Below are 25,056 nucleotides of genomic sequence, written 5' to 3'. Positions count from 1 at the left end.
AACATATAGTTACATATGGTTAGATCGTGTCTTTAGTACTATCCCCTTTCCCAGTCTATTTTTTTAACCCTGACTTGGTAGATCCCCTAGTGTGGAAGACTAATCTTTTTTTTAATAACGTTATAAAAAAAATACATGTAGCACCTTTTTCTCCCCAATTTCGTGGTATCCAATTGGTAGTTACAGTCTTGTCTCATCGCTGCAACTCCCGTACGGACTCGGGAAAGGTGAAGGTCGAGAGCCGTGCGTCCTCCGAAACACAACCCAACCAAGCCGCACTGCTTCTTGACACAATGCACATTTAACCCGGAAGCCAGCCGCACCAATGTGTCGGAGGAAACACCGTACACCTGGCGACCGTGTCAGCATGCACTGCACCCGGCTCGCCACAGGAGTCGCTAGTGCTCGATGGGACAAGGACATCCCTGCCGGCCAAACCCTCCCCTAACCCGGACGACGCAGGGCCAAATGTGCACCACCCCATGGGCCTCCCGGTCGCGGCCGGCTGCGACAGAGCCTGGACTCGAACCCAGAATCTCTAGTGGCACAGCTAGCACTGAGATGCAGAGCCTTAGACCACTGCATGGAAGACCAATACTAACATCACAGACACCAACCAAACCAACCGCCAGACAGAAACTAAAACATACAGACAACATAAACCATCAACAAGGCACAAAGACAGACAAGACACACCACAGTCAACCAGACACACACAGGCCCTGCTGTAGAGGAGCTTGGTGGAGAATGTCTATGGTAGTTTTGGAGGGCGGTGGGTGGTGGGCGGGGTACCTGAGAGAGGCGGGGGCCCCCGGGGCTGGAGCTAGGGGTAGGGGGCAGGCCGACAGGGGGGTTCATGCTGCGCTCACGCTCCTCCTGGTAAATACGGTCTCTCTCCCCCTCAGGGAGGTTGAGGAAGTTCTGCATGGCTTTGAGGTTGACCAGCAGGGACTGAGAGGCAGAGCGAGGGTCCTCCTCCTTCCGCAGGATCTCCGACAGCAGGCCCTGGTGCACACACACACACACACATGCACGCACGCCGCAAACGTATACATTTAGAATGAGTGGTTCCACACACACACACTGTACGCACTCGCTCGTACAACCATGTGCATGCATGCACGCACAACACACACATGCACACTTCACCTGCCCTAAACCCTTCATGTGGGCTCCATATTGGCTCTAATGGGGCGTAACTGTGTGTGAATGCAGCAGGTGTGTGTACTGCTGGAAGGGCGGAGAAAGAGACTGAACTGGAGCGGGGAAACAGCAAGCTGTGGCATCAGCTTACCTCACTCATAACACCCAGAGATGAAATTGAAACTGGCTGAAACCCCCGAGGAGAAACCAAACCATAGAAGTATTACTGCTAACTTATCTCAAAGTCATCCCAATATTCCAAATCGTTTTGTAAAGCTTGAATGGGACATCAGGATTGACATTATATCATTCTATCCTCTCACCCTGTCTTCAGTCCTTTACCTCTGTCCTGCCCTGCCCTATGTGTGGCTACATACTTGGTGGATTTCCTGCCCTGTATTCTGTTGAAGGCCATCTATGTATGGTTACCTGTGTTCTGTTACCTATGTCACCTGTGTTCTATAGTTACCTGTGTTCTGTTACCTATGTCACCTGTGTTTTATGGTTACCTGTGTTCGGTTACCTATGTCACCTGTGTTCTATGGTTACCTGTGTTCTGTTACCTATGTCACCTGTGTTTTATGGTTACCTGTGTTCGGTTACCTATGTCACCTGTGTTCTATGGTTACCGTGTTCTGTTACCTATGTCACCTGTGTTTTATGGTTACCTGTGTTCTGTTGCCTATGTCACCTGTGTTCTATGGTTACCTGTGTTCTGTTACATATGTCACCTGTGTTCTATGGTTACCTGTGTTCTGTTACCTATGTCACCTGTGTTCTTTGGTTACCTGTGTTCTGTTACCTATGTCACCTGTGTTCTTTGGTTACCTGTGTTCTGTTACCTATCTCACCTGTGTTATATGGTTACCTGTGTTCTGTTACCTATGTCACCTGTGTTCTATGGTTACATGTGTTCTGTTACAGTATATCACCAGCATTCTATCGTTCACTGTATTCTGTTAACTGTGTTCTGTTAGTCTGGTTACCTGTGTTCTGTTGAAGGCCACGCGAGCGAACACAGCCTGTGAGACGCTGGCTCTCTTCAGTTCGTCCCTGACGTGCTGGTAGATATCAGTGGAGACTTCCGCAGCAGACGGGTTGTTCCCGGGGTCCCCAGGGCCCCCTGCCTTGGAGGGCCGAGGGATGGGAGGGTGGTTGAGGAACTGCTGATTGAGGGCCTGTGGGTGCTGGTGGGCTAGCAGGCGGTTAACAGCGAGCTGCTGGTTAATGAGGTGAGCCATGGCTAGCTGCTGTCGGACAAGCTGAGGGCTAAGCTGGGGGGAGAGAAGCCCGCCTGGGCCGAGGAGAGGCTGAAGGGAGGCTGGAGGGCCGGGAGGGGGGACCTGGCCACGCAGAGGGGGGCTGTGGTGGAGCTGGCCGTGGGGTGAGGGGGGGTGTTGTTGTTGGGGTTGTTGTTGGGGGGGTTGGGAGGGGTTGTGGGGGTCTCCAGATCCACCCTTGAGGAGGGTACCTCCACCCCCTCCAAGGTGGCTGAGCTGGGCCAGGCTGGCCAGGTGGGGAGGGGGACGTTGGCCCATGACACAGAAGTCTGCCAGGCTGTCTCTCTCCACTGGGGAAGGAAGGAAGGAAGGAAGGAAGGAAGGAAGGAAGGAAGGAAGGAAGGAAGGAAGGAAGGAAGGAAGGAAGGAAGGAAGGAAGGAAGGAAGGAAGGAAGGAAGGGGGGGATGAGTGTGATGCTGGTCTAACATAGTGGGCCACATTCTAACTTCATTCATGGAAACAGTACAAACAGTGGATTCCTCACCTTTGATTTCTGAATTATCTCTTCCTGGCCACATCTTCTCCAGATAATCTCCTAGGAAACGAGAGAAATAGGGTGAGAGAGGCAACACTTAACAACACACACACCTACTGTACACACATTCCTCTCCTCTACACCTATGAGCACTCCTCGACTATGACTGACAGGACACCCATTACTCACTGTGTCCACATCTGGAGGCTAGTGAACGTACAGCGTGTGTTTTTCCCTGCCAGGCAGAGACCAGAACTAATAGTGGAGTGGCTGTGTAACCCAACACTGCATCAACTCCCTCTGTCAGACAACCACTGCCTCCCTCCACATCACTATATCCTCCTCTGGTCTCTCTGTGACTCTGTGTTTGTGGTTTAGGCTTTGCTTTGATCTGTCCGGCAGGGTAATTATAGAGCTATGGGGGAGTGTGTGTGCGTGTGTGTATGTGTGTGTGTGTATGCATGTATGTGTGTGCGGGATGGGGGACAAGGGGGCTGGAGAGTAGGGGAGAAATTGTCCCATGCAGGCGTTGTGTGCTGGATGGGCGGATGGAGAGACAAACAGACAGACAGGCTGAGGAGGGGTCAGTGGTCTGTGTGTGACTGTGTGTGAGGCAGGCCTGTGTTGTACTGTAGAACCCCCTGTGGTTGTGGTTACACTGGACAGATCAGCTGGTTCTAATAAAGAAGAGGCAGTGCTCCCTGTGTGAAGGAGATGCCAGTTAACAGGCGACATGGGCCCCCTACTTTAGATTTCCTTTATTATCTTCTCTTCCTCCCTCTTTCAGATGGCAGCCAGGGGTCAGCCCAGGACAGGACTGGGAATGGCCATTGGCCGCTAATAGGATGTCACTCAAATGGCTTGGCCAATCCAGTACATGGTAATCATTGGCTAAGGTATAGGTTAGAGAAGGACTGTGAGACGGTTAGTAAAGGGGTTGTGAGACGGTTCGGGCTCCCAAGTGTTGCAGTGGTCTAAGACACTGCATCTCAGTGCTAGAGGTGTCACTACAGACAACCTGGTTCAAATCCAGACCGTATCACAACCGGCTGTGATTGGGAGTCCCATAGGGTGGTGCACAATTGGCCCAGCGTCATCTGAGTTTGGCCGGTGTAGGCCGTCATTGTAAATAAGAATTTGTTCTTAACTGACTTGCCTAGTTAAATAAAATAAAAAGGTGGTTGGAGGAAATGGTGTGTAGGAGAGAATTGGTCCATGCTAGTTGGAAGTTCCCAGAGGTCACAACTCTTACCTTTGATTTTCTTGTACTTCTTGTACCAGCGTCCAAATTCCTGGCATTTGGCAGTGGAGACATTGGCATAGTAGGAGCTGTTTACTATTGAGGAAATCATACTCTGTAGAGAGAGGGAGAAGGAGAGAGTAGGGGAGAGAGAGAAGGAGAGAGAAGGAGAGAGTAGGGGAGAGAGAGAAGGAGAGAGTAGGGGAGAGAGAGAAGGAGAGAGAAGGGGAGAGAGAGAAGGAGAGAGAAGGGGAGAGAGAGAAGGAGAGAGTAGGGGAGAGAGAGAAGGAGAGAGAAGGGGAGAGAGAGAAGGAGAGAGAAGGGGAGAGAGAGAAGGAGAGAGTAGGGGAGAGAGAGAAGGAGAGAGTAGGGGAGAGAGAGGAGAGAGATGTTTAATTGGTGATCAATTTGAATGATCGCTCACTTGCACACACAAACACAAACACACACATACACAAACAATCATTGAAAAAGATATACATATATCACCAGGGGAAGCCACCCATTGAAATCTAGCCCATAGCCATAGCAGCCACACACACATGGATGCAATTGATGCAGGGATCAACACCCACGCATTGAGCTCCCTTTAAACACATCATGCCAGATACATAAATAACACACATACACAAAGTCATTTGGGGAATTTTAGGTTTCTACATTGTGTAAAAAGCATTGTCTCCTATTGAGATCAATTACATTGAAAATTGTACACTGTCTCTTTAAGAGTGTCAGCGAGGTTCTGGGAGATGGCTGTGAATCTGTCATTCATTCATTGCTATGATGATTGATCTTCTGAAGGAGCTATGCCTTTTCCATTCTTTATGTGCCCCCTAATGTTCGGATATACTGGTAAAGTTACCAGGTTGTTAACTAGCTAGCTAATGAGGTAACATGACTTAAAAAAGTGTTAATGGCCTGCGTCATGGTTTATGAATATAAAATGCGACCCGCCAATGGTGATGCATAAAGCTGCAGCGCCAATGCGCAGTAGAAGGAAAAAAACGTAGTGCAGGTAATGGGTCACAACTTTTGAACAGTAGGTTCTCTTAGTTATGGTGCGACCATCACTGTCACAAATCTGCGCTCACTTTTTCTCTAGGGCTCTGAGAAAGAATGGTACCACGAAGCCTAATCATTACGACAATTACTATATGGCAGATTTTGTTCTACGCACAGCAATACACTGAGTGTACAAAACATTAGGAACACCTGCTCTTTCCATGACATAGACTGACCAGGTGAATCCAGGTGAAAGCTATGATCCCTTAGATGTCACCTGTTAAATCCACTTCAATCAGTGTAGATGAAGGGGAGGAGACAGGTTACAGAACTATTTTTAAGCCTTGAGACAAATGAGACATGGATTGTGTATGTGTGCCATTCAGAGGGTGAATGGGCCAGACAAAAGATTTAAGTGCCTTTCAACGGGTATGGTAGTAGGTACTAGGCGTATTGGTTTGAGTATGTCAAGAACTGCAACGCTGCTGGATTTTTTTACCCTCAACAGTTTCCTGTGTGTGTATCAAAAATGGTCTACCACCCAAAGGACATCCAGCCAACTTGACACAACTGTGGGAAGCATTGGAGTCAACATGTGCCAGCATCCCTGTGGAATGTTTTCGACACCTTGTAGAGTCCATGGCCCGACGAATGCATACATCTGTCTTCCCTGTGGCTCAGTTGGTAAAATTTTTTTTTTAATGAAATGTATGTATTTACTACTGTAAGTCGCTCTGGATAAGAGCGTCTGCTAAATGACTAAAATGTAATGTAAAATGAATTGAGGCTGTTCTGAGGGCAAAAGGGGATGCAACTCAATATTAGGAAGGTGTTCCTAATGTTTTGTGCACTCAGTGTATATTTAGGAGCATATGCGACCAAAATGGTCACATTTCAGAGCCCTGATTGTGAGAAAATTGAGCAGATCAGGGTAGTATTGGAGTGTTGTGGAGGTTTGGTAGGGGTGCAGTATCACCTGTGAGAGGGGGCACTCCTTGGCCAGTGTGCTTTGGTTCATCTCCTTGAGAAGCTCCTTGAGGGCGTTCCTCACCGTAGCGTGGTTCCACTGCTCTGACGGAAGGTCCTCCAGCTTGGCAAAGCTACAGAACCATAGAAAAAGTCAGTCACTTCCTATTTCCTGTCCTGGGGCTGGTTGCATGTAGCCTGGCTAATCTATACTGAATGCTGTTTTCAGTCTGGTTTAACAAGGTTAGGTTGCACCAGCCTTGTGTAAGTTCATCACTGCATTATAGTGACTGAATTCTTGAAGTCATAACTATTTAGTCAATAACTAGGGAATTGGTCTGCACTGTCCTATCCAGATATTGTACTATCCCACAAACCACCTATTTATTTTCCACAACTCACATCAGTCGCTAAGGGCAATACCAAAGATTTTTTAACTAACCCAAGATAGACCACAGCCTGTTGTTTCCAATGGGAGCAAATTAATCATAGTGGGCAAAACAAGCAAGGAGGTGGGCAGATCCAAGCACAAGCTAGCGAGATCCTATTGGCACGTTCTAGCATGTTAGAGAACATATTCTCTGTGAAGTGAGAGTGTGCAATAACTAAATTTGCCCTTGCACTCCTTCTAAACAACGCCATTTAAAAAAAACTTTGGCAAGGTTTGGGGAACAGAAGACTATATTGAGATCAAATGTTTCTTTGATGAGAATTTTTGCAGAATGTCGGCCAAAATCCATCTTCTCCCACTGCCGGCCACTGGGCTTCCTCTCATCACCATATTTGGTGGAGAGTGGAAATGCCATACGGATGCTTCAGATTTATACATCCGGTGAATCATCTGGCTCATTGTTCTATCTGTGGCAATACTATACATATCAGGCAATACCATCATCATGGAGACAGATGTAAACAAAGCTGGATGGTATGCGACAACACAATAAGGACCACAATCCAATTATCTGGAGTCTATCCATCTCTGTTTATCTGGCTATCAGGGCCATGTTCACTGATTCTTTGGAAAAGCGCAAGTTACTGACATGAAAGCCCTCCTGGAGAAAAAGGCAGATAATAAATCAATCTCTGGTGCTGGGATCTGGGCTGGCTGTCTCCTTGGATCGTTCCCAATTTAGATTTTAAACCTAATGCTCCACAACAGTAAACTGTTGAACTACAGAGGCCTATAGTGAAAATGTAGAAAATGCCAAGATGACATCAGTCACCCAAAGGAACTCTGTCTGATTTAATAACATTGAAATACTCTATTCCAACAGTTGGAATGTTGTAGTATCTCCAAAATCTATCTAAACAGTGGAAATACAAAGCCTTTCAATAAATTCTGTCACTGTAAGTTTATAGGCTGTGTAGCTAAAGCTATATTTGCCCACCACATTTTCCTCCTCACCCCTCAACTGCAAGTAACACATGCACACGCACACGCACGCACACACACACACACACACACGCACGCACGCGCGCGCACGCACGCACGCGCACACACGCACGCACACGCACGCACGCACACACACACACACACACACACACACACACACACACACACACACACACACACACACACACACACACACACACACACACACACCTCTGTAGCTGAATGCGGAGGGTGACCATGTGATAGACGTCCAGCAACATATCAGCCACCGTGGCTTCAGGGGCATCTGATAGGAAGTGGATGGGCAGAGGGTTCCAACGACCCACCTTGATGATGCCTGAGAGAGAGAGCGAGAGACAGCGAGAGAGAAAGAGAGACAGCGAGAGAGAAAGAGAGACAGCGAGAGAGAGAGAGAGAGAGAGAGAGCGAGAGAGAGAGATGATTAGTGAGACACAAATAATATCAGCTCCCCCCGCTCAAAAACACACACAGTTAGAGGGAGAGGTAAACTTAATTAACCCCCAACATCATTATATTGTTCCATGACATCATCACCACAGTACTTAACCCCTGGTAACACTGCCCAGAATAAAACCTCCATGAAATAGAGAGGATCAGAGAATATGTGCGTGTGCGCTTGCGTGCCAGCGTGTGTGTGTATGTATGCGTGCGTGCGTATGCGTGCGTGCGTGGGCAGTATGCTACTACAGAAAATATGGCTTTGCAGGGAGAACAAAGTGTTTGCAGTTCGGGGGTTGCTAACAACGTGCCAGTTGGCACATGACTCCCTATCTGTCCGTCTGTCTGAGTGTGTGAACATGTGGGTTTGCTGTCTGTGTTTGTGTTTACGTGCCCATGGATATCTGTCCAGGTGTGTGTGTGTGTGTGAAGGTCTCTCTGTCCCAGCAGACCAGTGCCTTTGAGGCTGCAAAGCAGATAGAGCCTTATCTATTAGAACCTTATCAACTATGGAAGAGACACCCAATGAGCTAGCCCCATTAACCACACACAGACACACACCGAGCAGAAGACGTCAACACAGCAGACAGACAAGACAAGACAGCGTATAGAAGGCTGGGCAACACGTCAACCCACTCAGTAATACCTGCAATAAAACAGGTCAATGGTTGTTTGATCAACCTAAATTGAACGCTGTAAAAGTGGCCCTCATTGTATGAGGGAGAGGTGGGATGGGTTGGGCTAGCAGGGTAATACGAGGTAACTATCCTATAGCACAGGTTTGTCAGGGTTGGGAGAGATCCCCCAACCCCTGCTGCCACTAATTGAGTGGTGCAGGCTTTTGTTACAGCCCAGCCTTAAAACACTAAAAAGTGCTGTATAATTCACCACTATATTGCCTCAGAGACAAAGAGTGTCTAATGTTGCTCATGGCTGTCATTAGTCACATTGAGAGTTGGAGCAGAGAATAAAGAGATACATTATGTCTGTATTTCTAATGCGTTTTCCTCTCCACACTTACCACTACACTACACACTATGGTTCCCTGTAGTTTGTGGGTGTTCTTTAGCTTTGTATGAAAGCCTTGCAAATAAATGTCCATCTACAACCCACGCCAATGATCTACAAACAGAGCTAATGAGTGTGGAAAAAGGAGAAGGGGAATAACTGTGTAAGATGTGGACCTCTTAGGTATAAATAACAGAACAATAATACTGTAAACATGAACACACACAGGGCCTTCCCTGAGACTCTTGCTGACTGGAGCTGTGAAAACTAAACAATGCTAATCGCATTACTATCCTCTAAATCAGAGCCAGACGGGGCCTGATAGATATCTCTCTCTCTCTCTCTCACACACACACACACACACACACACACACACACACACACACACACACACACACACACACACACACACACACACACATATGTTGTGTGGGTGCACACAACCCAATCTAATAGTCAAACAGCTTCAGTGTCGTGCATCCAAAGAAGCAGTACTGTATTGCTTTAAAAAAAACACAGACGTGGTGGAGACAATGGGACATTGCCCAACCATAACCCTGCAAAAAACCCTTTACTTCCTATTCTTTCAACAATAGGTGTTAGTCTCTGTTGTGCCCTGCACTAAAGATGGGTTAAGTGATCCAATCCTTCAGTCCCAGAGAGGATGGCAAGGAACTCTGCTGTTTCTTCCACTACTAACTGTGCATCTGTGGATAGATATTCTGCCCAGATACTGAATTAGAGAGGAAAAGCTATGGAGACAGATGAAGACAATTTGTGTAGAACTGCCCTCCTTCATCCCCCTCCTCTCAGATCATTTTCCCTCTTCTCCCTCTGAGTGCTTTCTGTTTATATAGCTCGGTTAGCTTTGATTTGGGAGAGCTGATCTGTTTTCCTCATTGTGTGTCTCATTGCGCAGTGGAGGGTATAGGCTGGCTGGCTAGGGGGCCTGAGGACAGTGGAGGGTATATGCTGGCTAGCTAGGGGGCCTGGGGACAGTGGAGGGTATAGGCCGGCTAGCTAGGGGGCCTGGGGACAGGCTAGAGTATAGGCCGGCTAGCTGGGGGGCCTGGGGACAGTGGAGGGTATATGCTGGCTAGCTAGGGGGCCTGGGGACAGTGGAGGGTATAGGCCGGCTAGCTAGGGGGCCTGAGGACAGTGGAGGGTATATGCTGGCTAGCTAGGGGGCCTGGGGACAGTGGAGGGTATATGCTGGCTAGCTAGGGGGCCTGGGGACAGTCTAGGGTATAGGCCGGCTAGCTAGGGGGCCTGAGGACAGTCTAGGGTATAGGCCGGCTAGCTAGGGGGCCTGGGGACAGTGGAGGGTATAGGTTGGCTGGCTAGAGGGCCTGAGGACAGTGGAGGTTATAGGCCGGCTAGCTAGGGGGCCTGAGGACAGTGGAGGGTATAGGCCGGCTAGCTAGGGGGCCTGAGGACAGTGGGGGGTATAGGTTGGCTGGCTAGGGACTAGGGAGCCTGGGGACAGTGGAGGGTATAGGCTGGTTGGCTAGGGGCCCTGGGGACAGTGGAGGGTATAGGTTGGCTGGCTAGGGGCTAGGGGGCCTGGGGACAGTGGAGGGTATAGGTTGGCTGGCTAGGGACTAGGGAGCCTGGAGACAGTGGAGGGTATATGCTGGCTGGCTAGGGGGCCTGGGGACAGTGGGGGGTATAGGCCAGCTAGCTAGGGACTATGGAGCCTGGGGACAGTGGAGGGTATAGGCTGGCTGGCTGGCTTGGGGCCCAGTGGAGGTTATAGGTCGGCTGGCTAGAGGGCCTGAGGACAGTGGAGGGTATATGCTGGCTGGCTAGGGGGCCTGGGGACAGTGGGGGGTATAGGCCAGCTGGTTAGGGACTAGGGAGCCTGGGGACAGTGGAGGGTATAGGCTGGCTGGCTAGGGGCCCTGGGGACAGTGGAGGGTATAGGTTGGCTGGCTAGGGGCTAGGGGGCCTGGGGACAGTGGAGGGTATAGGTTGGCTGGCTAGGGACTAGGGAGCCTGGAGACAGTGGAGGGTATATGCTGGCTGGCTAGGGGGCCTGGGGACAGTGGGGGGTATAGGCCAGCTAGCTAGGGACTAGGGAGCCTGGGGACAGTGGAGGGTATAGGCTGGCTGGCTAGGGGCCCTGGGGACAGTTGAGGGTATAGGTTGGCTGGCTAGGGGCTAGGGGGCCTGGGGACAGTGGAGGGCTCAAGGTTGGCTGGCTAGGGGCCCTGGGTACAGTGGAGGGTATAGGCTGGCTGGCTAGGGGGCCTTGGGACAGTGGAGGGTACAGGTTGGCTGGCTAGGGGCTAGGGGCCCTGTGGACAGTGGAGGGTATATGCTGGCTGGCTAGGGGGCCTGGGGACAGTGGAGGGTATAGGTTGGCTGGCTAGGGGCTAGGGAGCCTGGGGACAGTGGAGGGTATAGGCTGGCTGGCTAGGGGCCCTGGGGACATTGGAGGGTATAGGTTGGCTGGCTAGGGGACAATGGAGGGTATAGGTTGGCTGGCTAGGGGCCCTGGGGACAGTGGGGGGCACAGGCTGGCTACTACAGACTGGGTAGGGGGCCTGGGAACAGTGGAGGAAAGGGGGCTTGGGCGTGGTGGAGACCTAAGGCTCACACACAGAGCCACTATGACCCTATCACCCCCCAGCCAGAAGAGTCTACACAAAGGCCGTGAGCACCAACATGGGAAGCTCATAGGAGCCTGTCAAATCTAGTATCAAATGAAAGATAAGAGTCTATCAAAAAATATTAAGGCATATATACATTATTCAACCATTTTCAATCCTAAATATTAGGAATAAGGGCATTTCCAGGCACGGAGCCGACATGGACAAGGATTTTTCAGGCTTAAGAATCCCTGAGTTAATTTCCTGCTATTGTACAAATTTTGCTATGAGGCTGAGAGATAATTGTGCAGTTTCCTGTAATAATAAAAAAAAATCAGAGCTTATGACGTGTTCATATGCTATCTGGGGGGTCCGACCTTCGGGATGGCCCCCAAAGCTCGTCGGCCCCCGGCCTTGCGAGGGCTATGGGGATATGTGCTAACCAAGTGATCCAGGCTCTTACTGACAGCTACCCATGGGCCCCCTCTCTTTTAATTTACTGTAACCAACATCCGTACCCACTGAACACCGACCGACCCCGGACGTTGAAAAGTAGTTTAAATTTTAACGTCCACAGGCGTTGATTTAGTCCGGTCCAGACTAATCAAATGTGGTCTTGTTTGGGGGCAGAGCTCATTAAAATAAATAGCCAATGTGTAGAATAATACCCAAATATGCAAACGAGGATATTGCATATTTCCACCTTTGTGTACCTATTTAGGATATATCCCCATGAAGAAAATAACATTAATATTATTCATTTATGTATAGGACAGATCAGGGCCCCATGACCCTAACCTTAACCTAATTCTGTTACCGGGTGCAAATCCACTTCACTTACTGTAGTTCAATAACCAAAATATAGATTTTAAAGTCAAGGTGTCATGTCATAGCTGGCACCCCATTCTCTCTGCAGACATCTTTGAATCTTAATTCGGAGTGGATATTTTTAGAAAATGTGGTCACAAAAAACAGGGATATTTTACCGAAATTCTGTTACCAAACTTTGCATCTGCACTGTTTTTGTCCAATGTTTGGTGTAAATTCTTAAAAGTAGTCCTTGTGTATAGAGTTGCATGGTTTGTTAAACTTTTAAATCAATGTTTTTTTGTTTGCATTTTGAAGTGCACAAGTATGCATACACACGCATAGCAGTGGTGAATTCATTATTAATTAATCAGTTTTGGCCCCTTGTTATGTGGCCCCTGCTTCATGTCCATATTTTAATAGAAATCATTGTTACCATTTCCACATAAAAATTCCGCCTCCCAAAGACGTCCCTTCATGTGGCCAAGTGGTGGCTTTGCTTGTGCCAATATGTGCCCATCCACACAAACACACACAGGCTTGTCCTCTTTCCTTCTCCTTTTCTCTCTCTTTCTTGAAGGCGCTGCATGGTCAATCCGTAGTCTCCATTGGCCGTGCAGCGTTTACGGTGACATGGCCTCTGCAGAAGTCTGGACATTCATACTTTTTGCACTTTGCCGAGCAGCACCTCCAGGCCTCACCAACCATCAACCAATCATGTCAATGCGAGGTATACAGAGCCTTCCCCATTGTTATAACATTTGAAAGGCACCCAGCTATGCAGTACTGAGATCAATTTGGCCTCTGCGGGCCTCCGGACGCTTCACAATTGCGTCACACCATCCATACGGCGCCTCTGACCACATTTTGGGATCAAGCATAAATTGGCTCTTACACACACACACACTCCGACAGACACACACACGTACTCACAGACACACAGAAACACGCATGTGCCTACACACGCACACACAGACACACACACAGCGACAGAATCACACACACACACACACACAGACAGACAGAGAGACACAGACAGTCAGTCAGACAGACACAGACAGAGAGAGAGACACACACACTGACCTATGGAACAAGGCTTAAGCGATGCAGCAGGCTAGCTGCACACGAAGGGCTCCTCATTCCAAGCTGGTTCCAGTTCTCGTACCCCCCCTCCCCCATGCCCCTGGCTACACCAGGGGAAACCCCACATGCATGACTCACACAGCCGTTCTACTTCATATCATCATAACCAAACCTAGCGCTCATATTCATCTGTCTATCTGGTAAGTGTATTTGTATTTGTATTTATTAGGGATTACCATTAGCTGGTAAGTGTATTTGTATTTGTATTTATTAGGGATCCCCATTAGCTGGTAAGTGTATTTGTATTTGTATTTATTAGGGATGCCCATTAGCTGGTAAGTGTATTTGTATTTATTAGGGATCCCCATTAGCTGGTAAGTGTATTTGTATTTGTATTTATTAGGGATGCCCATTAGCTGGTAAGTGTATTTGTATTTATTAGGGATCCCCATTAGCTGGTAAGTGTATTTGTATTTGTATTTATTAGGGATACTCTTCCTGGGGTCCAAACACAAAGTGGACAATCAGTGAGGATGAAGGAAGACATTCTGCCAATACTGTTATGTTCTGTAAGTCACCGCAACACGTTTTATATATGACTGGAACAGGGATGTGTAACAGAGAACGAAGACCACTGATACAAGGTCAGATATTTATTTATGCTTGGAATGGTTAAGGTTAGGAGCCAGGTAATGATTCAACGTAATCTGATCCTAGATCTGTGGTTAGGGGCAATGTCTACCGAAACTGTGAGTGACAGGACTCATAATTCACATTAGGTCTAGAGTCGTCTGTACATCCACTAAACAAAACCAAACTCAAAACGTTTGTCCTGTATAGCTCTCTGACCCTGTAACGTGGCAGCAGAGCAACAATGTACTCTCCTCTCTGAGGCCTACAGCGTGGCTGGCCAACCGGCCACCGTTAATTGTCTGAAGCCTTAAAGTACAGGTCTGTCCCTTCCATTCTATAAAAGCCTTCAGACCCTTATAACTGAAATAAACAATATGCACCAGTTAATTACTAACTGGATCTAATTAAAGAAAGGCCGTGGTGCTGGGAGAGAATTTAAATACACCGCTGGGACACAAGTATGCAGGACACAATTCAAACAGGGAGAAAATAGCCCGGACTCTGTGTAATTTTGGTTGGTGACCGCAGAGGAAAAAATGTATAATTTAAGCCAGAAATTATTCATTTAACATAAACGCTTATTTTAAAAAACAAAAGTATTTTTGAGGAAGAGTAGGGAAGGGGGAGGGGGTTGTGTGTGTGTGTGTGTGTGTGTGTGTGTGTGTGTGTGTGTGTGTGTGTGTGTGTGTGTGTGTGTGTGTGTGTGTGTGTCTGTGTGTGTGTGCTTTTATGTCAGAGCATGCAACTGTGTGGGTGTGTGTATGTGTCATCTATGCGTGCACGCAACTATCTTTTGGTTATGTATTCATTAAACTGTGTCTATGTGTATGTAAGTGTGTGTGTGTGTGTGTGTGTGTGTGTGTGTGTGTGTGTGTGTGTGTGTGTGTGTGTGTGTGTGTGTGTGTGTGTGTGTGTGTGTGTGTGTGTGTTTGTGTGTGTGTGTGTGGGCGTGAAGAGCAGCTATATTATTTGTTGTCCTCCTCTACTTATTCAGCCTGACGATGTGTTGAACTGTGTGGCCAGGGAGTGTTACTGCTGATGATGTTGTTGCTGCTGTTGTGACACTGGTCACTTTAATAATGTTTACATACTGTTTTACAACACTTTATATGTATATACTGTATTCTAGTCAAGGTTCATCCTATATAACTACTGCTGTACACACCTTTTCTATTCATATACTGTCCATACACACCATCATATAATGTCTATACACACCATCATATACTGTCTATACACACCATCATATAATGTCTATACTGTCCATACACACCATCATATAATGTCTATACACACCATCATATACTGTCTATACTGTCTATACACACCATCATATACTGTCTATACACACCATCATATAATGTCTATACACACCATCATATACTGTCTATACTGTCTATACACACCATCATATAATGTCTATACTGTCCATACACACCATCATATAATGTCTATACACACCATCATATACTGTCTATACTGTCTATACACACCATCATATAATGTCTATACATACCATCATATACTGTCTATACTGTCTATACACACCATCATATACTGTCTATACACACCATCATATACTGTCTATACACACCATCATAAACTGTCTATACTGTCTATACACACCATCATAAACTGTCTATACTGTCTATACACACCATCATATACTGTCTATACACACCATCATATACTGTCTAAACTGTCTATACACACCATCATATACTGTCTATACACACCATCATATACTGTCTATACTGTCTATACACACCATCATATACTGTCTATACTGTCTATACACACCATCATATACTGTCTATACTGTCTATACCCACCATCATATACTGTCTATACATACCATCATATACTGTCTATACTGTCTATACACACCATCATATACTGTCTATACATACCATCGTATACTGTCTATACATACCATCATATACTGTCTATACTGTCTATACATACCATCATATACTGTCTATACATACCATCATATACTGTCTATACATACCATCATATACTGTCTATACACACAATCACATACTGTCTATACTGTCTATACACACCATCATATACACACCATCATATACTGTCTATACTATCTATACACACCATCATATACTGTCTATACACACCATCATATACTGTCTATACACACCATCATATACTGTCTATACACACCATCATATACTGTCTATACTGTCTATACACACCATCATATACTTTCCATACTTAGATTCCAGACTCTGAAATTGCTCATTCTGATATTTCTTAATTCCTTTCTTTTTATTTTGTGGATTTGTGTGTATTGTTTTATATTGTTCGGTATTACTGCACTGTTGGAGCTAGACGCATAAGCATCTAGCTGCACCTGCGATAACATCTGAAAAATGTGTATGCGACCAATCAAATTTGATTTGATTTGTGATGTCTGGTTTAGTCGACATGGCTTTGAACAGCCTGGATGTTTTTAGGAGGACTGTATTGATGTGGACAGGGGACCACTGTGACTGATGAGACAGACCTCCCCTGATACTTGGCATACACGGCTAGGCTACAACTACAACTACTAGCTGGTAATGACATTCTGCATACTATGGCAAATGCTTTACTGTCCAGGCCAGTTAAGACTTTTTTAAAGAGATTTAATAGGAACAATATACACTGAGTGTACAAACATTAGGAACACCTGCTCTTTCCGTGACATAGACTGACCAGGTGAATCCAGGTGAAAGCTATGATCCCTTATTGATGTCACCTGTTAAATCCACTTCAATCAGTATAGTGCCTTGAGACAATTGAGACATGGGTTGTGTATGTGTGCCATTCAGAGGGTGAATTGGCAAGTCAAAAGATTGAAGTGCCTTTGAATGGGGTATGGTAGTAGGTGCCAGGTGCACCAGTTTGAGTGTGTCAAGAACTGCAACACTGCTGGGTTTTTCCTGCTCAACACTTTCCCATGTGTATCAAGAATGGTTCACCAGCCACTGTGGGAAGCATTGGAGTCAACATGGGCCAGCATCCCTGTGGAACGCTTTCGCCACCTTGTAGAGTCCATGGCCTGACGAATAGAGGCTGTTCTGAGGGCTAAAGGGGATGCCACTCAATATTAGGAAGGTGTTCCTAATGTTATGTACAGTGTATGTGTACAATCCTAGTTGTAATTCTCAGTAATAGTCTGATTATTGATTGTTGTTGTTAAAACTATGACACCAAAAATGTATCAACAGACTAATAAAATAGTTAAATTCTGTCTATTTGCCTACAGTATCTATTATCTAAACAGTTCAAAGAATATCATAAAATGGAAAATACCTCCCTTTGACCAACTGTGGCTTTGGGCGGAGACGGTGCTCACGTTCACCTCAGTGCCTTCAGACAATAAATACAGTAAAAAATATAGGTTGAATAGAAAATAAGAAATAATTGCTTACGGTTAGTTAAATGGCCTTATTCAGAGCTGTACAACTCTGACCAACCTGAACAATGTCTTTAGAATTGTCAGAGTCATAATGAACAGGGGCGTTATACACCAAAAATCTGAGGGTGCACAAAAGTTGGAGAATTTTGAACACCTGAAACAGCTTTTCCTGCAATCTAGAGCCATAATCATTATGCTTAATTCTATGTAAAAAATATGTACAGTATATCTAGCATACCTCTTGACCTGTCTGCATCCTCCTGATTGGTGGTTATTTTTATAAACTAAATATTCTTCTCTGCTCAAATCTGGGTAAAAGATTGAAAGGAATGTGAGTCTTATTCAGTACATTTAGTTTAAAAAATAATAGTAATTTGTACATGTAGGTAGGGGTAAAGTGACTATGCATAGATAATAAACAGCAAGGGGGGGGTCAATGTAAATAGTCCGGTTGGCCATTTAATTAATTGTTCAGCAGTCTTATGGCTTGGGGTTAGAAACTGTTAAGGAGCCTTTTGGTCCCATTTGCCATGCGGTAGCAGAGAGAACAGTCTATGACTTGGGTGACTGGAGTCTTTGACAATTTCTGGGACCTTCCTCTGTTACCCCCTAGTATATAGGTCCTGGATGGCAGGAAGCTTGGCCCCGGTGATGTACTGGGCCGTACGCACTACCCTCTGTAGCACCTTACGGTCAGATGGCGAGCAGTTGCCATACCAGGCGGTTATGCAACCGGTCAGCTGTAGAACTTTTTGAGGATCTGAGGACACATGCCAAATCTTTTCAGTCTTCTGAGGGGGAAAAGGTGTTGTCGTGCCCTCTTCACAACTGTCTTGGTGTGTTTGGACCATGATAGTTTGTTGGTGATGTGGACACCAAGGAACTTGAAACTCTTGACACGCTCCACTACAGCCCCGTCGATGTTAATTGGGGCCTGTTCTATCGCCCTGCCTTTTCCTGTACTCCACGATCAGCTCCTTTGTCTTGCTCACATTGAGGGAGATGTTCCTCACTATAGGCTGTCTCATCGTTGTCGGTGATCAGGCCTAACACTGTTGTGTCGTCAGCAAACTTAATGATGGTGTTGGAGTCGTGCTTGGCCACTCAGTCGTGGGTGAACAGGGAGTTAAAGAGGGGACTAAGCATGTACCCCTAAGGGGCCCAAGTTTTGAGGATCAGCGTGGCACATGTGTTGTTGCCTACCCTTACCACCTGGGGGGGGCGGCCCGTCAGGAAGTCCAGGATCCAGTTGCAAAGGGAGGTGTTTAGTCCCAGTATCCTTAGCTTAGTGATGAGATTTGTGGGCACTATGGTGTTGAACGCTGAGCTGTATGAACAGCATTCTCACATAGGTGTTCCTTTTGTCCAGGTGGGAAAGGGCAGTGTGGAGTGCAATTGAGATTGCGTCATCTGTGGATCTGTTGGGGCGGTATGCGAATTGGACTGGGTCTAGGGTTCCCGGGATGATGCTTTTGATGTGAGCCATGACTAGCCTTTCAAAGCATTTCATGGCTACCAACGTCAGTGCTACGGGGCGGTAATCATTTAGGCAGGTTACCTTTGCTTTCTTGGGCATAAGGACTATGGTGGTCTGCTTGAAACATGTAGGTATTACAGACTCGGTCAGGGAGAGGTTGAAAATGGCAGTGAAGACACTTGCCAGTTGGCCCGCGCATGCTTTGAGTACACGTCCTGGTAATCCATCTGGCCCAGCGGCTTTGTGAATGTTGACCTGTTTAAAGGTCTTGCTCACCTCGGCTACGGAGAGCATGATCACACAGTCGTCTGGAACAGCTGGTGCTCTCATGAATGCTTCATTGTTGCTTGCCTCTAAGCGAGCATAAAAAAGTAATTTAGCTCGTCTGGTAGCTAGCTATTCTAATTTGATTGATAGCCTGAAAGGGCTTTTTGGTAGCTAGTTATGAGGTTAGGCGATTGGGAACCTATCTGGGCTAGATAAATACCAACTTCATACAATTGCTAGGAGGCTAGTAGTATTATGAGTAACAACAACAACATTATCATAAAAAAGGACAAATCTGAGGGGGCATTTGCCCCTGTGCCACCCATGGGCATGACACCTCTGATAATGAATGTAGTATTTTCAGCCCAGGAGGAGTCATGTAGGGGACAGTAAGGGCGTAGGGGTACAGAGTACAATACAGTCTGTGGTTCAGATGGTATGACAGAATAAAGCAGAGAGAAGAGAAAATAAGAGAAGAGGAGTTCATGTAGAGCATATGGGTACGGTGGGTACAGAGTACAGTGCAGTACAGTGTGTTTCGGGTAGTTTGGCAGAGAGGAAAGTGACGGAAAGCAGAGAAGAAAGGAGTTCATTCAGACAGTGATAAGGGTTGTTGACCTTGAGCCAGTAAACAGGGATTACCTGTGCAGTGCCAGTCTATCTGTTACGATATGTGGGTGTACTGTATGAAGTGAGGTCTCTCACGTACGTCACGCGACATGAGATTTGTCGGTTCAAACTATAAATTACGTGATATTTGAAATCAGAGCCTCTCCAGATGAGACATTACTTGTCTGGTGAACAAAGCTGGCGCCATGACAGTGATAATTTGAATGACTTATTTTGTTGTATAGCAATTATACTCCAATAAATACTACATGCCAGCAACACAACAAAAAGTTGGTATTTTTCTGACACACAGGGGCGGCAGTTCAGTTATCGCCTACCAGCAGGAATAGCCCCTAAGAATCGAATTAACAAAAGGATAGAGTAATATGGGGTGTCTTCATACACGCCATTATTCACACGCCATTTCAGTTTGAGTCAATGTATCTCAGTTGCCTGGTTGTGTCTATTGTTACCATATATCAACGTGAAGCAACACCCTGCAGTTAGAATGTGCTGCATACTTTAGTGAACACAAGTAAACTTCACTGTCCTCCTGGAGATGACAACCATGTGTGCAACAATAAATTCCACCATTATTATGTTCCTCCCCTAGACCTCTCACACATAAACATTCCCACACAATAAAGCATGTGCATATACTTAGATACATTTAGTCACACACATAGTCTTTTTGCCTCTTGGAGGAACTAGACTCATTATTTTTCAACTCTTTGTTCTGTGTTTAATGAGTTTCTCAGACTGTCTGTTCTTTAGTTGTGTTTTTCAAACATTCTTTACTTAGTCCTACCCTGAGAGCACAAAACACCAGAACAGTCAGTGTATCGTCTGGATAGAGTCCCTCACAGTCAATTATTGCTATGTGCTCTATAACACTTTGTGTAGCTGGCCTTGTTCTAGATCAGTGTGTGAATTGGTCCTAGGTCAGTTGGAATACAGCAGTGCCAAAGCTGGAACTCAGTACCAGTTCATCCGTTTAGAGCTGGTCTGCTGCGTTTACAGGTCATAAATCAGTTGAAAATACACCATGTTCCAAGGTGATAACTTTAAGTGTTAAGTAGGCCTACAGTATGGGACTGACGCTGTGCATTGCCAGATTGCAGTGGCGCTAACTCTGTACCAGGTGTGTGTATGTGGGAGAACTGTCTGCGTTTTCAGCTGTATTACTAACTGGCCCTAGATCAGTTATAGCTCTAACTCAGTACCAGGTAGAGTCTTTGTGGCTGGTGCTTCGTTGATATAGTAGTCTGACTGTGGGTCAGTGTGTAGGCTACAGTACTCACCATGGGCCTGAGCTGCTGAGCTGTGGGAGTACCCCAGGGCCAGCAGGGCAGTCTCCACCAGCTGGTTGAAGAGGATATCCTTCCTGACCAGGACAAACTCAGCATGCTCCTCTCTGTGTCCCTCCTTCCTCTCCACCTCCTCACGCTCTCGTTCACGCTGCATCCCTCCGTCAGGCCCTGCCTGCTCCACCACACAGAACACTGGGATCATCAGACCTAGAGGAGAGGAGAGAAGAGGAGAGGAGAGGAGAGAGAGAGAGCGAGAGAGAGAGAGAGAGAGAGAGAGAGAGAGAGAGAGAGAGAGAAAAGAAAGACAGGGAAGGTAAAGAGAACTCTTATGCTAAGAAGGTAAAATATTATATATTATATCTAATTAGGTCTGCATGGAGTACTTTACATATATTATATGAGAAGTTCATTTGAAATTTGCTGATATAAATGACCTGAAACAATCAATGGATGGTTTGAATGGCTGTTTATTCAGTTGTAGTATACTTTTGTCTCTTAAATCCTGACAGCAGCTAATCTAAAGGCAAGGATTTTCTTTAGATTAAAGGTGAAATAAAAATGGATATGCAAAGACATCATAAAAAGTTAGCAGAGAGAATCACCATTCAAAGTGTCAATATCAATTGATAAGCTTGAGACTGCTTAACTATCTAAGTTATTTAAATTGATTGAACTCCACAAGAGTACAGTTGGTGCCTTCTGGATCAAGCTATTGTGTCCATGATCAGTTCTTCCATCATTTAAAGTTACACAGAATTCAGTGGACATGCTATGCAAGTTTCAATGGCTCTGCTTTGGACGATTTATTGCAAGGCCTTGTAGATTATTTATAATTTAACTATTTCATGGATTAAGCTGGAGCGTGGTAACCGTTCCCAGAGTGATAATGGTCCACACAATGCCTACATACTTTTCTGTGTTTTTGACTGTTCGTTTGTTTATTCCATGTGTAACTCTGTGTTGTTGTTTTTGTCGCACTGCTTTGGTTTATCTTGGCTAGGTCGCAGTTGTAAATGAGAACTTGTTCTCAACTGGCCTACCTGGTTAAATAAAGGTGAAATCAAATAAAAAAAAATGTAAAACTGTCCAGAGCCTTCTTTCACATCAGAGCTGGCACCGTTACCTGCCCACAGGTCGCCAACGTCGGTCGGGCAGTCACACAAACTGTCAAAGATTGCAATGAGTAGAGGCCAGGAGTTTTTCCTGACCACATCAGTTGACATCCAGGGCTCTTTCGCTCCCAGCATCCAGGCATGATGTTCTTCGCCCCATATTCAATATTGTTTCAACTGCTGTGGTTTTCTATGGATCCTCACCCTACTACAATAGTAATGTAGCGCACTGTAGAATGATAACCAGCGACTATTGCTAGTGTTTACAAGTTAATACAATAGTCAACATTTAAAATAAACTAATTCTCAATCTTTCATTATTGTATTTCTTATTTTTAGTACCACTCCCAAAATCCCACCCCACTATCAGATATCACTATCCTTTTGACTCACAGCAACCACATGATTCGTCCTTCACCAATATCCCTCTTTTTCCTGAAAGGCTTTTGATTGTAGGCCACCTGTCGACTGGCAATTAATTAAGGCTCTCACAAGAAATGAGGGTCTGAGCATTAGGCAAACTCCCAGCACTAATTATAAGAGTAGAGCAATACCACACGCACACACACACAATGCAGCAGCACCATTAGAGCCTCTCTCCCTCTCTGTCTCTCTCTCCCTCTCTCTCTCTCCCTCTCTGTCTCTCTCTCCCTCTCTCTCTCTCTGTCTCTCTCTCTCCCTTGTTTTAATCAGTCAATTCCTATATTTCTATTTCCTCTCCATTAATCATCCCAGCTCCCAGTTCGATGGGCTCTTATGGAGTGAATTACACACTGGAGCTCTGTGCCAATTCAAGTAAGTGAATTTCCCCCAACAGGGAAATATAACTGTCAACACAGAGCAGCTCCAACCAGCTCTCTCTCTCTCTCTCTCTCTCTCTCTCTCGCCAAAACCTTTCTCTTTTCCCCCACTCTCTCTCTCCCTCCCTCTCCCTCTCCCTCTCCCTCTCTCTCTCTTGCTGTAACTCGTAGTTTCTCCCTGTGTCTATCACCCTCTCCTTCCTTTCCTCCAGATCTTGTTATTGGTGGGAATGTGAGGGAACGGACATGTGTAATACAGTATATACAGGAAATATATGCATGTGTGTGATCTATACCGAACAAAAATATTAATATGAGGCAATCAGTCAATTGAAATAAATTCATTAGGACCTGATCGATGGATTTCACATGACTGGGAATACAGATATGCCTCTGTTGGTTACAGATACCTTAGAAAGAAGGGGCCTCACAATGGGCCTCAGGACTCGTCGCGGTATTTTGTGCATTCAAATTGCTAATTGATAAAATGCACTTGTGTTCGTTGTCCGTAGCTTATTCCTGCCCATACCATAACCCCACCACCACCATGGGGCACTCTGTTCACAATGTTGACTTCAGCAAACCACTCACCCACACAACGCCATACACAAGGTCTGCGGTAGTGAAGCCGGTTGGGCGTACTGCCAAATTCTCTAAAACAATGTTGGAGGCGGCTTATGGTATAGAAATTAACTTTCAATTCTCTGCCAACAGCTCTGGTGGACATTCCTGTATTCGGCATGCCAGTTGCACGCTCCCTCAACACTTGAGACACCTGTGGCATTGTGTTGTGTGACAAAACGGCACATTTTAGAGTGGCCTTTTATTGTCCCCAGCACAAGGTGCACCTGTGTAATGATCATGCTGTGTAATCAGCTCCTTGATATACCACACCTGTCAGGTGGATGGATTATCTTGGCAAATGAGAAATGCTCACTCACAGGAATGTAAACAAATTTGTGCACAAAATCTGAGAGAAATAATATTTTTATCTGTATTGAAATGTTCTGGCATCTTTTATCTCAGCTCATGAAACATGGGACCAACACTTTACGTGTTGCATTTATATTTCTGTTCAGTGTATAAATCTAGACATCTATTAATGTACTCTAAAGCTGAATGTGTGTATACTGTGTGAGTGTTCATAGGCCTACAGTGTGTTTGTGTGAATGCGTTCAATATTACACACCTGAATGTGAGAGTGTTCTATAGAGCGTATATGCTGTATGTGACTGTGTGTGTGGCCCAGTCCTCATGGCTGGGCTGTGGTTTGGAGGAGACACGTTGAGTTTCCTACCTTCAAAGACAACCCCTCATTAAGACTAACCATCCACTCCAGCTGCTGCCAGGGCAAAGGAAGAGAAGTACCATCTCTCTGTCTCCCTCTTTTTCCCACTACAGTATCACACTCATCTCCAAGTTTCCTGTCTCCTCTAATATTCTCTATTGTGTGTGTGTGTACTATATATTCTCACACATACATTAACAACCTCATGTACGCAGAGTGATCGATAACCTAGAGAGGAGTATAAATCAGCTTTATATAGCTCTACTTTATTCAACAACCTCAGTGCTATATAGTTCCCACAGCCCTCTTATGGAGTGCACTAGATCTACACAGCACAGCCTCGTGTGGGATTGAATTGATCCAAACTCAGTGCTAAGGATTAGGCTTATTAAACAGTCCTATAAAATACTGCAATAGGCCTCGTGACTCTAGCGTGCATGGCAATGTGAGGTATAACTGGGGCCAGGAGTGTGTCCAAAACCCTCGTTCTGGTCCTAGTTACCAGAGGGTAAGGGCCAGAGAGAGAGAGAGTAGAGCAAAGACAAAGAGAGACTAACTATCAGGGCTGTGAGTGGCTGTATCCCGATTCTCCACACTCCCCATTATAGATTTAAAAAGCATTGGATTGGTGTAAAACATTGGATGGAAGGTAGTTTCTATCAATGTGTACAAGTGCATACAGTGGGTGTGT

At 45.8% G+C, this 25,056-nt stretch overlaps 1 protein-coding gene across 9 annotated transcripts in view; it reads right to left on the bottom strand.

The window, feature by feature from the left end:
* Positions 1–25,056, bottom strand: part of LOC115160900 (DNA-binding protein SATB2) — a 57,972-nt gene that overhangs the window by 15,076 nt on the left and 17,840 nt on the right. For 7 of the 9 annotated variants that reach the window (XM_029711408.1, XM_029711409.1, XM_029711406.1 and 4 more), the window contains 7 exons: positions 21,157–21,372; positions 7,711–7,837; positions 6,118–6,241; positions 4,152–4,254; positions 2,909–2,959; positions 2,130–2,713; positions 793–1,005 (listed from right to left, as the gene is read on the bottom strand). In XM_029711408.1, the coding sequence (XP_029567268.1) occupies positions 793–1,005; positions 2,130–2,713; positions 2,909–2,959; positions 4,152–4,254; positions 6,118–6,241; positions 7,711–7,837; positions 21,157–21,372 (1,418 nt within the window). The remainder of the gene's footprint in view (positions 1–792; positions 1,006–2,129; positions 2,714–2,908; positions 2,960–4,151; positions 4,255–6,117; positions 6,242–7,710; positions 7,838–21,156; positions 21,373–25,056) is intronic. The other 2 variants (XM_029711414.1, XM_029711415.1) reach the window with 1 other exon arrangement.

The sequence above is a fragment of the Salmo trutta genome, chromosome 24 (genome assembly GCF_901001165.1).
Source record: "Salmo trutta chromosome 24, fSalTru1.1, whole genome shotgun sequence".
NCBI classification, from domain to species: domain Eukaryota; kingdom Metazoa; phylum Chordata; class Actinopteri; order Salmoniformes; family Salmonidae; genus Salmo; species Salmo trutta.
The sequence above is the reverse complement of the archived record's forward strand: the minus strand, read 5'-3'. Positions and strand labels throughout refer to the sequence as shown.